General features: G+C 34.3%; 1 protein-coding gene across 1 annotated transcript in view; it reads right to left on the bottom strand.

Annotated features, from left to right (window-relative positions):
• The window catches only part of LOC138712405 (scm-like with four MBT domains protein 2), a 37,548-nt gene extending 22,768 nt beyond the window's left edge, over positions 1–14,780 (bottom strand). The window contains exons 1-6 of the mRNA XM_069844175.1: positions 14,679–14,780; positions 13,158–13,233; positions 8,160–8,233; positions 7,528–7,857; positions 3,661–3,750; positions 960–1,083 (exon numbers count right to left, since the gene is read on the bottom strand). Coding sequence (XP_069700276.1) covers positions 960–1,083; positions 3,661–3,750; positions 7,528–7,857; positions 8,160–8,233; positions 13,158–13,227 — 688 coding nt within the window. The 5' untranslated portion in view covers positions 13,228–13,233; positions 14,679–14,780. The remainder of the gene's footprint in view (positions 1–959; positions 1,084–3,660; positions 3,751–7,527; positions 7,858–8,159; positions 8,234–13,157; positions 13,234–14,678) is intronic.
• Between the last annotated feature and the right edge of the window lie 1,033 nt (positions 14,781–15,813).

Here is a 15,813-nt window from a genome sequence, read left to right as displayed (position 1 = left end):
TAAAAAATGACATATCCATAAAAAAAGTTAAGAAAATGCAAAAAAAATGCCCTAACGAATTGCTTTTATTTAACCCGGTTTTTAATGTCATACATTTCCATATATGCTAGCAATGTTTAAACCTTCATAAGAAAAAGATGCAAAATCATTAATTGCCTTGCCCTACTCATTAGTGATGCCTTATTTTTGTCACTTATGTTCCAATCAGTCGTCGGACTGTTGATTAAACATAGAGCCTTGGGTTACAAGTCCAACTCATTAGGCCTATCCTTGAGCTATGCTGGTAGCTGATACAAATTTTATTTTAGTAAATATAATTCTTGTTATCTAGAAATGTTTCCACTAATGGGGGGGGAACGACTCTCCTGCCCCCCCCCCCCCCCCCCAGTGTAGTCCTTCCAATTATAAAGTTCATGGCTTGCTTTTGTTATTTACTCTGAACATATCGACAGTTGTTATTCAGTGTCATGACAAGAGTCATAAATCATCCCTTGACAAGATAAATCCCTCGAAAGGATGAAGAAAATCTGCGGAAGAAAGTTTTAATGAGTTGCTATTTTAGTTATATTGATATCTCACATAATGTTGCCTTTTTTTTAGATCAATGTAGTCTTCCTATTGAATCAAGATATTCAACTTTTTCTCACTGTATTATTTATAAGTCCAAAATTATTTTTATTGCTCTAAAATATTTAGTTTTATTCTACTTTTTCAGATTCATACACTATTTATAAAAGTGTCACGAACAATAATTTCAGAAAATATTGAGTAATTTTCTATATTGCATAGAAAGTTTTATATGATGAGGTATTCTCGGCCAAACAAACGGTAACATACTTTGTAGTTGTTCAACTATTCTCAAATACTGTCTCATAAATAATATGTATTACATATTGATTTAGTTTTGGACCAATTAAGTATGTTACTCAACTGCTCCAGCAATAACATTTTATTTTTACCTTTTTCTGTAGCCCAGTTCATGGGAAAAAGTCTTTGTGAACTATGGAAGAGCCAGAAATCTGGAGAAGAAGAATCTGGAGTGTCATAACGGAGCAGTAGTCGTCCTCCCACGTTTTCTATTATCTGAAGCATCAGAGTGAGTGAATGAATAATTCAGTAGATGAAAGAATGAATGAACAAACAAATAAATACACAATAAAATTAAATGAAATAAGTTTATGTCATGAAAATCATTATGTATGACTATCGTAAGAAATAGTTTAAGTTATTTGTAAGCATAACCTCCTCTTTAAAAGAGGTAAGAGAATTAGAGAATAAGTGAAGGAAAAGTGAGAAGACAATGCGAAGAAGCAAGCACAAATAAGAGATGGATAAGGGAAGCAAGAAAGGAAAGAGCAGGAGAAATAAGGGAAAGTAGAAAGAGAAAAATACAACAGATGTAATCATATTAACCATAGAGACAGAGGCCCATTTATTATTTCTTTCGAGTTACTACGAACAAGAAATCATCACATTCATCATTCACGCTTAGACACTAATCATGATTTCCACGCTTTTCGTTTTCACATTTACTGAAATGATTAAGGCAGAATTCAGAGACAGGAAGTGAAAATAGACAGAAATCATATCATCATCTTGTCTAGTGTTAGGCCTATTAAGTTGTTATGAGCACTACATTACAGAATTCTTCCAACTTTTAAGGGAGCTTCCTAAATTTACTTTCCCTTTTAAATGATAATTCAGCACTAATTTAGGTATTCTTCTAGAATCCATTCTTGTAACACATCTTTCCAGTTGTGCTGATAGAAATCACAAGTATAATATAAAATAAAAATGTATTTTAATTTCAAGAACTTTATTAATAAAAACCAGTATAAGTCCTGTTTTCGTTTGGAGGACAGTCTCTCTTGTTTACAATTCAGAAAAAATTTTGAGAACAAAACTAAAGAATCAGCCAAAGGTAAATCCTGGGAATATATTGTTCAGTGCCTACTTAAAATACATTCCAGAACAATAAAGAAATTATTCAATTCCTGGAGCTTTTCATCTTTTTAATTGTATATAACTGTCTGACACAGCATATATGTTGTTGTTGTCTAGTGCCTTGCATTTGGCAATGAAGCCATTAGCAGTCATGCTTTCCAATACTTTTGAACTGTAGTTTCTTCTGATCTTAATGCTTCACAAGTCTTCAAGTGGTCTTCATTCATTTCTGCTGGATCGTTTCACAGGACACATATGGGTGAAGCTGAGATACCTATTCTGTAGAGATGACTTGCTAGACAGTCATGATTTGTCGATAGTCTGAAGGCTGCAACTGCTGTTTTCCTTGGTCTCTGGGGGATTACATCTGGGTTGGAAAGTAGTGTAATCCATTTTTTGTCTTTAGCATTTGATTCTATTTCTTGTAGGTATGAATGAGAAAATTTTGTAGTGATCAAGCGTTTTATTGAGGAATATGAGAAATTAAATTTAGGCTTTTGTTTTATTGTTGTGCCTTTCTTTGCAAGTGTGTCTGCGGTTTCATTCCCCATGACTCCACAGTGTGCTGGAATCCATTGGAGATGGACAATCTTATTAACTTTTTGGAGTGTGGCTTTCATGTAACTGTTTTCTTAACGGGCACCAGTTTTTACAATGTGGCAGTTACATCACCCGATGTACACCCCCATTATGCAAGGGGGACTGCACCTGTCGTTGGTCAATGGGTCCTTCGGACCTAGCCGGGAGGACTAAATAGATGTTATTTAGATCCACCGACCTTTCCCTCATGTGCCGCTGAGGGACGCTGTTGTGCTGTGATAGGCCAGCACATATGTAAATGGCATTTCCTCCATCTTAGATGAAACAGTTATACCGCTGTGACTCGGTCCCCAGATCCTCATCTGTTAAAAGCAGGGTGTACCACGGGCAGGTTGAGGTTGGGAATTGGGTAGGAGAGGCTATAGGAGGCGCAACACTACCCATTACACCATATATACTACATATATATTAAATCTACATATTTCGTAAACTGTACCTACTGTTTATGAAGCCCCTCAATAATAACGACATCTTGGAAAAATACTGTTCCACAAGAAGGCAAATAGCTTCCTTGTCGAAGAGTTGAACATTGAACGATGATCACAACAACAACACTGTCATTTTCATTACTATTATTATTATTATTATTATTATTATTGATAATAATGTTTCTGTGTTATTCCAGTGTCTGCCATGGTGACTATGTGGATAGTGTGTACACTTTCCAACTAAGCAGTCAGAGGTTCGATTCTTGGCAATGAAAGAAATTTATCAGATTACACATTTGGTTCTGAATCACGTCACTCCACAAGACTGACGTGAAATCTGCAACAACATATATCGGGTAAGAGATGGAGTTATTATAGATGCAAACGTCAATGAAGTTTTTAGCAACATTGGCTCCAAATTAATCGTGTGAAGAGTTAGAATTTTGAAACTCATCGGATAAATCTGAATAAGTAAGGTGACATGTTCATTGCATCACTAGTATCTGTACGAATTGCTCTTGCCAGTCATTACCATAATTCGCCCATTTCTCAGGATTAGATAACATCACGGTTGAGGCAGGGATTTTAACACAAAACCGAATTATAATAAGAGTATGCTGTAGAATGTGAGAACATTAGAAAACATCACATGAATAAAACCTACTGGAATCATCATAAAAGCACTTACTGTAGCAACCCAAAGTTGATGAGGATCCATTTTATCCTGCACTTCCACCTTCATTCCTTGTTTAATTCTGTCAACTGGTGTAAAACCATCCTGTAAAAGGACATTTTCTTCATAGTAATGTGCAAAACACCATATAGAATTATTATAATTTGTAATAAAAAAAAACAGGGATAAAAATGTAGTTGATTCTTAAAACTCTCAATAATTGCAATTACTGTATATTATTGCAAAGAAACTACAAATAATAATAAAAAATATTGAAGGAAGTTTTTAAAACATACTGCTTAGCATACTCATTTATAATAACTGAGCCGTTCAGAGCAGAAGTGGGTAAAAAATGGGTAATGAGGGTTAAAGTAAACATTCTGTAAAATACAGTGCAAAGTGGCAATTAATATTCAGTTTATTTAAACTATTAGTAGTCAGTGGATAGCAAGAAGGCCATATTAATTGCTACTTTGCCCTGTATTTTACAGAACTTTACTTTAAACCTCATCACCCAATTTTGACTTACACCACTTTTGCTCTGAACGGCTCAACTGTTACAATATTATAGGCATGAGTTATAGAATTCTTCTGAACAATGGAAATATTACATATATGATCAAAGGGCTCAGAATTAGACCTACAGGAGATATCGTAAGGTAGACCAGCTAGCAGAGTGATGGGCTTCCTTCCGTGTAATTTTCTTGCTACCATTTATCCATTATTGTCATTTCATCAACGGAAGAAACGAAGCTGATCTTAACATTACTAAAATAACTTGTGACAAGAGAAATATAATATCATTATAATGATATAGCCTCTGTTCCTACTGTAGTTGTCAAATATATACAAAGCGGAGTTGATAAAATCTTAGTCTGTCGCTCATGACAATGGGTATCATAACCAGTATTAAAAGCAATAAATGCTATTCAGAAGCAAGAAAGGGTGAAGTATTGCCTTGAGACTTTCCTGTGTTTTCAGAGAGATGAAACGAAGTTTCTGGGAAGGTATGTCAATACAGGAGAAACGTGGGTAGACTACTTCGACTCTGAAGCAACAATAAATGAAAATAAGAAGCATTCTTCTTTTCCTACTTGAAAAATTTTAGATGCAGAAATAATTAAAAAAGTTATGGCTTCAGTTTTTCTTTAGACGCAGAAAGTATTACAATGGTTGATTTACTGGAACATGATATCACAATCACTGACAAATATTATTCTAACCTTCTAAGATGAATGCGAGAACTGAAGATCAATGAAGATAAAGAAACGAGGGAAGCTGAGCAAAGGAGTCATTGTTCAACAGGAAGTTTACAATTCAAGTGGTATTGCAAGACTGTGGGTTTAAACTTATGGTGTCATCCACATTTTCACCAGATTTAGCTTGATCACACTATTTTCTGGTCCCAAAACTCAAAGAAGAATTTCAAACGGACGAAAATCGAGAGCAATAATGATGTAATGAAAGCAGTGAATGATTGGTTTTAGCAAAGGAAGACTTCAAAGGAAGGAAATTCCAGAGCAATAATAATGTGATGAAAGCAATGAATGATTGATTTTAGCAAAGGCAGGAAATTCGAGAGCAATAATAATGTGAAGAAAGCAATGAATAATTGCTTTTAGTAAAAAATTTCTGAATTTTGAGGGGGATAAAAGATTCCTGTATATCCTAGTAAATGCATTGAATAATTAAAAGATGATTATGAAGATAAGAATAAAATCCTATCATTTGTTTCGTGTTGGGCTAACAATTTATCAACCCTCTTCCCATCACATATAGCTGAATCTCCATTATATATAAATCCAAAGTGAACATTTATTATATATTTAATAATCCTGGGCACAAGAGTTCATAGAGCATCAAGGCCAATCAGCCACCAGCTGGCCTCATGTTCACATGCCTCAGAAGAGGTGAATGATCATCCAACCAGTAAGGGATATTGTGTGGTTAGCAAGATGATCCCCTAGCCATTATAGCTGGTTCTTAGAACCAGATTTTTCTACCTATCTTAGCTCTCAAAATTCATCATGATGCTGAATGGGCACCGATTCCATATACTGGCCTAAATTTCATGAGAAAGTTCCTTCCCCATGAGGGCTCGAACCAGCGCTCATTCTGTAATGCAAGTCCAAGCATGATGCCTTAGACCACGGTCCTATAGTGCAGGACATATGCCATTGCTGTTGTTTAGTCAACTGTCCGAAGCAGGTCTGAATCTCACAAGTGTTACCAACAAGGCATCACTTATGAGGCAACTAAGCCACGAGATAATGGGGTGGAGTGACCAGTTCCTTTCCTCCTCCATTGCATACATCACTGACTAGATACAAATATGTCATACTAATCAGTTATTTCTGTGATAGTTTCCTCTCTATGCAAGATGCACAGTAAGGAATTAATTAATGATGGGTGTAAGTTTGGTTTATGTTTCATAACAGATGAACCTGATAATCTAGAAACCAATTACCCAGATTATTTAAACTTATTTAATACCAAATAGAGAGATTAAGAGTGTTCTTTAGGACTAGGCTACAGTAGACCCTATGCAGCATGCTGCTGGGTATATTAAGAAGATTGACTGCTTGATAAAATGACATACAAGGGTTGACTGCTTGATAAAATGACATACAAGGGATTCTCAAAAAAAGATGTGGCAGAAAGCATTCATAGACATCTCTGAAATGAAATTTAGATATAGAGAAAAGTCATGGATTCTAAGTTTATGAAATATAAAGTTAATAGAAAGATTGGTCCATGTAACTTCCTTTACCTTTATTTTTTCCTGTTTCTCTTTGCCCTGTTTTCTTCCCTTCCTTACATTAATATTTTCGCTATAGTCATCTTAAAAGAATATGACAAAGTAGTACTAGTAGTAGTAGTAGTAGTAGTAGGTTATTTTACGACGCTTTATCAACATCTTAGGTTATTTAGCATCTGAATGAGATGAAGGTGATAATGCCAGTGAAATGAGTCTGGAGTCCAGCACCGAAAGTTACCCAGCATTTGCTCAAATTGGGTTGAGGGAAAACCTCAACTGGGTAACTTGCCCCAACCGGGAATCGAACCCGGGCCACCTGGTTTCGCGGCCAGACACACTAACCGTTACTTCACAGATGTGGACAATATGACAAATTATCTGAAACTATCAGACATGTTTGTATCTTGCACGACAATAAGGACTTACAGAAAATTATATTAAAATTATTAAATCAAACAACGTCATAAATTACTTTATGCTCGATCATGCCGAAATGTAGTAATTATGCACCTGGTAGCAGTCCTTTAATGCATGTCATTAAAGTACAGGTGTTCAGCCAATGAGAAGTCAGCTTTGTACCATTATAAAACCGCAAGTATCGATTATTCTCGGATGTGCAATCGAAAGAGAATTAGCGAAAAGTCACGGAGGCTGGAAATCCTATACTGTCGCAGAAGGTTATATTCTGTTACTGTAATAATTAGCGTTAATTGTAAATAACATTCAAATAAATTCAATTTTTCATCTCGTTTTTCAATGTCGAATTCAATAATCAAGGTTATATCAAGTTTAACGGGATTACATCAAGGTCAATGACATTATTGTTCCTCGGAAAAAATCAATACTTTCGCATCTGCGCACATCTCACAATTCACGACCTAGAACAAGGTCACTTCCGATCTTGTCAGATACAAATAAAACGTATACATCTGAATAATTTCAAGTTAGAAATATGGTCGAGCATAAAAAGTCGTATGAAACTCGCCTATAATGGCAATTAAGAAGCTCGTATGAATATTATGAAACTCGCTTGCGCTCGTTTCATAAACATCCATACTCGCTTCTTAATTACTATCATTATAGGCTCATTGCATAATGTATTATTCAAATATGTCACTACTTACACCAGATAACAATTCTGGTGGCACTGATTCAGCATTCTGCAGTGCCCTTAGAACAAATGCTTCATAGTCGAGAAGTTTTGGAAGCAGTTCACTTGGAGGCTGAAGACGAAGATGATGATCTCTGCACCAACCCAAGGGATACACTTGTACTTTAGTAAGATCACACCAAAAATCTTGTGTTCGATCCTCTTCTTGACCAACAAATCTGAGTCTAAGCAATGGACCGCACGCCATCACTATAGATGCTATCCAGTAAGTATTGGGGTTGCTTTTGTTTGGTACTTCCAGCATCATACCCTCATGCAGACCACTTTGTAAGCTTTGCTCAACCTGCAACACAATATATGCTTAATACAGAGACAAGGAACATCAATAACATAATTCACATAACAATAACAGGGGATTAATACTGAATTTCCATTAGTTCTTGAGATATGTGGTGAACAATGCTTCTTTGGAGTAGGTTTTTTTAGAGTATACTTCAGTTTCTCCTGCCATGTTCATTCCGTCATTGCTATATCATCATATCAAAAGTTCTATTGTCTCTATTAGAACCACCGTAAGGTTGAGATGAAAGTAAAAAATTATCAAATTGTGTACAAATCATTACAAGACAATTATGTTATACTTACATGCATAAACGATGTCTGTGGGACTTCATCTGTATTTGTTGCTTCCAGATAATCATGCCAAGTGAAATTTTCTTCTATAATGAAAGGTTTAAGAAAAAGCAAAATTAACATAAATATAATGTAACATCCAGTCACACTGTTGATTTACACTGACAAGTTTAAAATGAATGAATATTCCATTCTATCATGCTTAATGAAATATATATTATTTAATGTATCGAAGTACATATGATGTTCCCATGCAGATATTCTGCGTCATTGTACGATGAAAGAGTAGTGGAATGGAGAAAAATTCTCTCCAGCACTGGGATTTGAACCCGGGCAGGCCACTAGAGGGAACCCAAGAGGTGGAACTTAACCCATATTATCCCGGTGATGCGTTTTCGCAACATTTTACTTCTTTGCTATTAAACGTGTGTGAAATATGGTTTTTAGTATTTTTAAGTTTATGGCACTTATTATCTATTATACTGATGTTGGTAGACCTGGTTTATTGAAAACATTTGGTAACTGATTCATTGATGGCGCAATACTTGAGAAGGAAAGAAGTGATTATTACAAATGTTGAAATATCTGCAGTTTGTCATAAAGGAATGTAATTTTTGCTTATTTTTATAATATTATTATACCTTTTCTTTTATATATTACAATCTAAAGACTCTTAACATACTTCTTGTAAAAGTAGCTGGATATTGCATGAAACGTTACTTCTGTAATGTGGGCCTGAATGTTGGTGTTCGTTTTCGCAACACCGGGCACATGGAATATCATAATTGTCTTTCTGAGATTAGTGAAATAATTGTGTATATTTACACATGGAATTCGATTTTTCGCACGAAATAGTTATTCTATTCATGTTTTATATTCAAGGGGTCTGAGTGTACATGAAATAACGACAATCATGGAAGAGAACGAAAAATTCAGCCAGATTTTATAGATATTTTCATATCTCCACCGGAAGCTAGAAATGATACCGATGAAGACAGTGTTGACGAGGACTTCAATGGAAACATAAATAATCTAAATTGTCATCAACTGGGGACTGAAGGGATAGTGGTCCTCAGTATATGGAAAAATATATAATAATATAAAATCAGGCACAGAATGAATAGATGCCAGAAGATGCAGAAATACGTGAAATATCAGAGCCTGTCAGGAGATAAAGGTACTATTGTAAGAAAATGGAAAAAGAGTGATTTATCAAGTTACTGTTAACTGAAAAGAAAAGTAAATGAGGAAATTGAAAATTGTGAGTCGAATCCCAACATTAAAAGAACTTATTGCCAATTGATATTTTTCAATTAGGCTATTTTTCCATGAAAATTTTGTACTTGATATTGTAAACCAAAGTTTTGCTTATGCGGTTCAGAAAGGCAGGGATAAATTTAGTTTTTCCACAAATGATTTCAAAACATTCCTTGGGATTCTTCTTGTAAGTGGATATACTAAAGTCGCAAGCCATCGAATATGCAGTTAAGAGAGGAGTGACGCAAGAAATTAATCAATAGTCAGAGCTATGAGACGCAATAGATTTGATGAAATAATGAGAAACCTTCATCTAAATGGCAACACAACTTGACAAGAGCGATAGGTTGTCTAAGCTGAGGCCCTTTCTAGATGAACTTATGTGAGAAAGTGAACTTTGTAGCCAAACCTAATTGGCTTTCCTAGAATAAATTGTTTTAGTCCATGTCTTCCAAAATAAAGTATCATAGCCTCGTCAATACTGGATTTATTCTCTCACAGTGTTGCCTACTCTATGCATAATTTTCATTTTCCTCATTTAGAGAAATGCACTGAACGTTGTAGATAGATTCACAGAAATAGACATGGGCCTTACAGGGACAGAAGTGTCCACTAACAAATCTGGCTGATATGAAGAAAACAGAGAGGTTCGGTTCCTTTTATATGCAGTACGATGAAGGTTCTGAATTACTGATATGTCGCTGGAATGACAATTCTGTTGTGACTTTGTGTCAAACTGTGACAGTGTACTGCCAGTGAGTAACGTACAAAGAAATTCCAGCTCTCAGAAAAAGAATGTGGCAATTTCTCAACCAGCAGCCATCACAAATTACAATATAAATATGGGTGGAACTGATCGCATGGATCAAAATGTGAGTACCTATCGAAAAAATATACGTCCCAAAATGTGATGGTGGTCTTTTTTTGTGGGGGTTAGGTGTCAGTGTGCAAAACACATCGCTTCTCTATAGTCAGTCATATGGAAGACATGGATCTTCTGTCATTTCGTAGAAGTATCACAATGGGCTATCAGAGACAATAAGGAACACCGAAGTCAAGACCTAGTCTGTCAGCAGCAGAGTAGCACCAAGTGTTCGATTTGATGAAAGGAGCCATATTATAGTCACTCAGCAAAAGAGAACAAGGTGTGCTGTTTGTAAATCTCAGACAACTAAACCATGTCTAAAATGTGATGTTGCTTTCCACGATAAATGCTTCCAAGAATTTCTAACGATGTAAATAATATAAACTTTTCATGGTGTTGCTTGCAAAGAATTTAATTTTCAAAAATAATGTCTCTAATGATGCAAAATGTTAATTTTTCATGTTGTTGCTTTCGATGTTAAATATTTCCAAGAATTTTTTTTTTTCAGAAGTAATGAGATAAAATGAAAACTTTTCATCTTGTTGATTCCAGTGTTAAATATTTTCAAGAATTTAATTTTCAGAAATAACATCTCAGATCATGTAAAATACATTCTGTGCATGGTAATAGAATAGGTTAGGTCAAAATATGTCGTCTTGTTTAATTAATAACTCACCATATTAAAAACACAATGTGTGTAATAATTGCTACCCTATGTGCCCGGTGATGCGTTTTCGCAACACATCATATCTCAGGAACTAGAAATGCGATAACAAAAATTTCTGAAAATTCTACGTTCATAAATGCTAATGCACTCAGGAATTCAATTTTATTAAATTTGAAAACAAAAAATTATTCTGGGCATATATGGGTTAAACTGAGACAATTCAATCTGACACCGAGATGGGAATCCAGTGTGGCTTAGTGGATAAAGCATCAGCAAGTAGAGCTGAAAACCCGGGTTCAAATCCTGGTGCTGGAAAGAATTTTTCTCCGTTCCACTACTCTGTCATTGTATGCTTAATGAAGCTTTGTGAAATAGGTACTGACAAGAGTGATACTGGTACTGAATAACCTTACCTTCAAATCTGTGACAAAAGTCTATGGTGCATCGAGAGATTATGTTGAAGAGCATTCTCTTTTGAAAACATTATGATAAAAAATTTTACGAGTTTTTGTTTTATTGTTATTAGTGTTGCAATGATCGCAGAAAGAAAAAACCATATAATAAGGTATTCATGACTCTTTAAATTAACGTTTTGGTAAAAATCTTAAATTTTCCAATTTTGGTATTTTCTGATTCCTTGTTATTTATACTTTACAAATATGTTGTTGTTTTCTAATGCCAGGCGTTTGACAATAAAGTCATTTGACCTCTTGCACTCCAAAATTTTTCAAAGATATTATCATGACCAGCCATTGAAGCACAGATTTTGAGGGTGAAAATGGCAAGTTGTAGCCGATTTAAGTGAACACCATATTTTAAAGTTTTAGTGGCTACTTCATTCACACACAACCCCCAGAATATCTGGAGGACACACCTGCTGTTGGTCGACGGGTCCATTGGACCTAGCTGGGAGATCTTGTTGATCACCAGCTTTCCCTCCTTAAGCCACTGGAGGACGATTTTAGTGTCATAGCAGGTCAGCACTAGGAACAGAAAAGTAGAAAGAGGAGGAAGGAAAGGGAAATGAACTCCTTGGCCTCGAATGCTCTAATGCCGTCGGGGTCGAAGAAAGTAAGAGTTCAGTCAGAGGACTGGATAGGAAAGGGTAAAGAGGGAATTAGGTATTGGATAGAGGAAAATTATACCAAATTCAGTCATTAACTCATCAAACTGACCAGTGCTAATTGATGAGTAGCCCCTCCCTTTAGTTCAGCTTGTAAAATTATGCTTACTAACAGCTGCACCACGGGAAGGTAGGGATGGGACATTGGGTATTTGTCAAGGTTGGTTCCTTAAAGCCTTCAATGGGAAGGATTAATGGCTCTCTCCCCTGTATCCGACAGATACCCTTTTGCAGCCACTTCACAAATATATATAGTTTATATATAATATCTTGCTCCAATTGTCCATTATTAGCATTTTTCTAACTGGAAGCAGTAATTCCTTCAACCGGACGTTACTGTCTGGAAGTGCACAACTGTCATTTGCAGGTTTTTTCTGTGACAAATAAGTTAAATTTGGCGCGATTTCTAAGGAAGAAATAATATTTCTCATACTATAAAGTTGCTAATTCTTCCACTAGATGGCAATTAATTTATCTATTCAAAGTTTGTTTCTTGTTTTCTCATTTATTGATTTTTATGCATTTGTTTAATTTCCAAAAACAATAACACTCATCAAACAGCATCTTAAATGACTGTGTCATAAAATTAAAGGAAATTAAATACTCTGTGTTCTGAATCAAAGAAAATTTACAAAACTGCATAACCAACAATTTTTGTGAAATAAATAAAAAAATATTGAAAAAAAAAATACACCCTAGCTGAAAGAAAAAAATAGAAGAAGAAAATTCACATTTCAAATTGTATATTACATAACTTTCTGAAATTCCAAACATTTAACACATATTTAGGATTGTTCTAAATCAAAGGAAATCAATTTAAAATAATTCATTTGGGGGGGGGGGAGGCAAATTCATTTTGTAAAATAATTTTTGTGCTTCTCTCCAAATATATATTTTTTAAATTTTCCCCCCAGCTTGGTCCACCAATGAATCAGTGAAAGTCTGAAAAGATTGCGCAATTGAACATTTTTTCAAAAGAGTCATGAATACCTCAATTTCAAATTTATAATATAGAGAAATTGAACCTAAAAGAAAAAATTCTTATCGTGACCACTGTAGCCTAATAATTGTACATCCAAGAAATGAAGTTTAGGCTACCTTCATAATTTTTCTTTTCTTCTTCTACATCAACATTTATCTCCAACACATCTGAATCACTTCCTGCCATTTTTACCTGGAACAACAAAACATACTGTAATTAGAAATAGCATTGTACGAATTTATCTTAAACAATTCCAAGGAAACATCATTATTATCCTCTACAATCTGCATTAACATCAACTGAATGTATAGCCTACTAAGTATACACTGTTTGCAGGAGTAAAAGAATGAAAAAATGCGCAATAAATTACATTAAAAAGTCCCTCAAACATGTTTTAAAATATTATCTCTTTTCTTTTTAGTGTAGTGTCACTCATTAAGATCAGTTTTTATTAGAACTGGTTGAAAATGTGAGAAGACTAGTTTGTGGGCTAACTATTCCACATTGTCACAAGTCATTCAATTTTATTTTAAAGGGTTAGAAATCGGTACCAAGAGATTGGACATATCGGTAGCATTGGATATTAGATTTCACACTATTTCTGGCTTCTGTCGAATTGTAACACATTCATAAACGAGTAGGCATACAGAAATAAAGCTAATAACGAGTTGATGAGAACATACAAAAACATCTGAAAGAAAGAAACAAATAGATGAGATTATAATTAACAATCACAGCTATCACAAGATTGTATATATATATATATATATATATATATATATATATATATATATATAATTAATTATAATGCAAATTTCATCGCAAAAGCAAAGAAAACCTTTGCTATACATTGAGTCGTACAAGAATTATTGTCAGAGATAACAATACATAAATGTAATTAGAATTAATAATAATAATAATAATAATAATAATAATAATAATAATAATAATAAACGAAATGGGTACAATGAAAGTAGGCTATTTAGACTTATCTGAAAATTGCACTTCTCATGGATCATTGAAATAATAATATGAATATGAAACATCGTCCTAGTAAACTGCAGAATACCCTCCAACACAAAGCGGAACCTATCAGAAAATGTGGTAACAAATAATCTAATAACTTTATTGTAAACTTTCTGTATGTCGTATCTGATGAAATCGAATAGGTGCCACAGTAAATTTACTCAATTCTATTAGTAATATTTTTCCGTGAGTATTGAAACATTATTTTACGCACACGAAGAAACTACAACTTCTATTGACATTTTCATAGATATGCGCTCGAATAATTACATTAATAAAATTATAGCGCTTTCTGCAAAAGGTGATGAAATATTGAATACAAAACTAATTAGTAAAAGTTGCGTGTTACAAAAAATTAATCACTATTTCACAGCAAGATTGAAGTGTATTAATAATAAAATTATATTCGAAAGATATCAATATACATTCGCGGATCCCCACATTCGCATACTGATATTCACTTGACTAGGAGCACTCATTCGTTTCATTTATAAACCAAATTATATAGATTCATAACGTATTATTAATTTTGTTACCATTCTGATGAATCACCCTTAAAATTGCAATTACAGCAATTTCTTACGTTAAAACATATTTGTATCTTCACTTACTTCTCTTTGAAATCCACAGCAGACGAAAAGTTGTTGTTCAAGAATGCGTTCATAAATGTTACTCTTCTATTCGGAGTACAGCACAGTCGAGCAACTCCATACGTATGCCTACGTTTGACAGCTGGCGCGACAGTAGCGCTCAAACGGCAAGCAGGTTAAGGTTTGCAGAATCACGGCCGAATACATAAATTTTATTATAACTTACTGTATAACACATGAGCGAAATGATTTGATATTCCTACGCTATACAGTAACTGTATACGGTTCGTGATAATTTTATCTTAGAATCATACAAGAATTTTACACACAGTTAATCTAAAAAAATAATGTTAGAGAAACTAAGAATAAACTTACTAATTCCTCCTGCTCCTGACTTTATTTTTCGAACATGGATGGCAAGCTCAATTTATTTCTTAATGTATTTATGCATCATTTGAACTCTGCACGTATTTCCTGTGAGAAAAGTCAAAATTAGTAGCTTCAAGAACAAGGACGTCATTTCAGTTTTTGCTCGGGGAGGGGGGGGCAATATTTTTTAGAGCAGATCTTATCACGTGTCGGACTCCATATCATTTCCTCAGAAATTAACTCGACCGCTGACATAAACTTGATAATAAAACAGATGATTTAACCCATACGAGATGCACTGAATGTATCGTATTTTTTAAAGATTTTTTTTTCATTTCTTAAGTACCGGTACCGGAATTTTTTAAAGTCACAAATAGGGATGATATAATTATTATATTTTTGTGGTAAGTTTATCGTAATTTGCAATACCTACATGTCCAGTTTCCAAACATAGGCCTACGTTTGACTTATCCTACTTATACAATGTCATTTACATACACTTACTTTGTTATGCTTCATAAGACAATCAAAATTTTTACAAGGCAATTATGGATAAAACACTGCCTGCTTGATCGCATCCTATGGCCACGAACAACAGTACTATATGTAATGTCAACGTCAATATGCCCTATTTCAAAATATAATAAAGAACAAACCTAATTCTAACAAGAGTGTAGTTCAATACAACATAATTCTATCGAGAGTATATTTCAAGATATAATAACATTTTGATCACTGTTATTGTGATCCAATTTAGATAATATATTTCTTCATTAAACCCTACCTA

This window comes from Periplaneta americana, chromosome 13 (genome assembly GCF_040183065.1).
Source record: "Periplaneta americana isolate PAMFEO1 chromosome 13, P.americana_PAMFEO1_priV1, whole genome shotgun sequence".
NCBI lineage: Eukaryota > Metazoa > Arthropoda > Insecta > Blattodea > Blattidae > Periplaneta > Periplaneta americana.
Note: the sequence above shows the minus strand (reverse complement) of the source record. Positions and strands in the feature narration are given on the sequence as shown.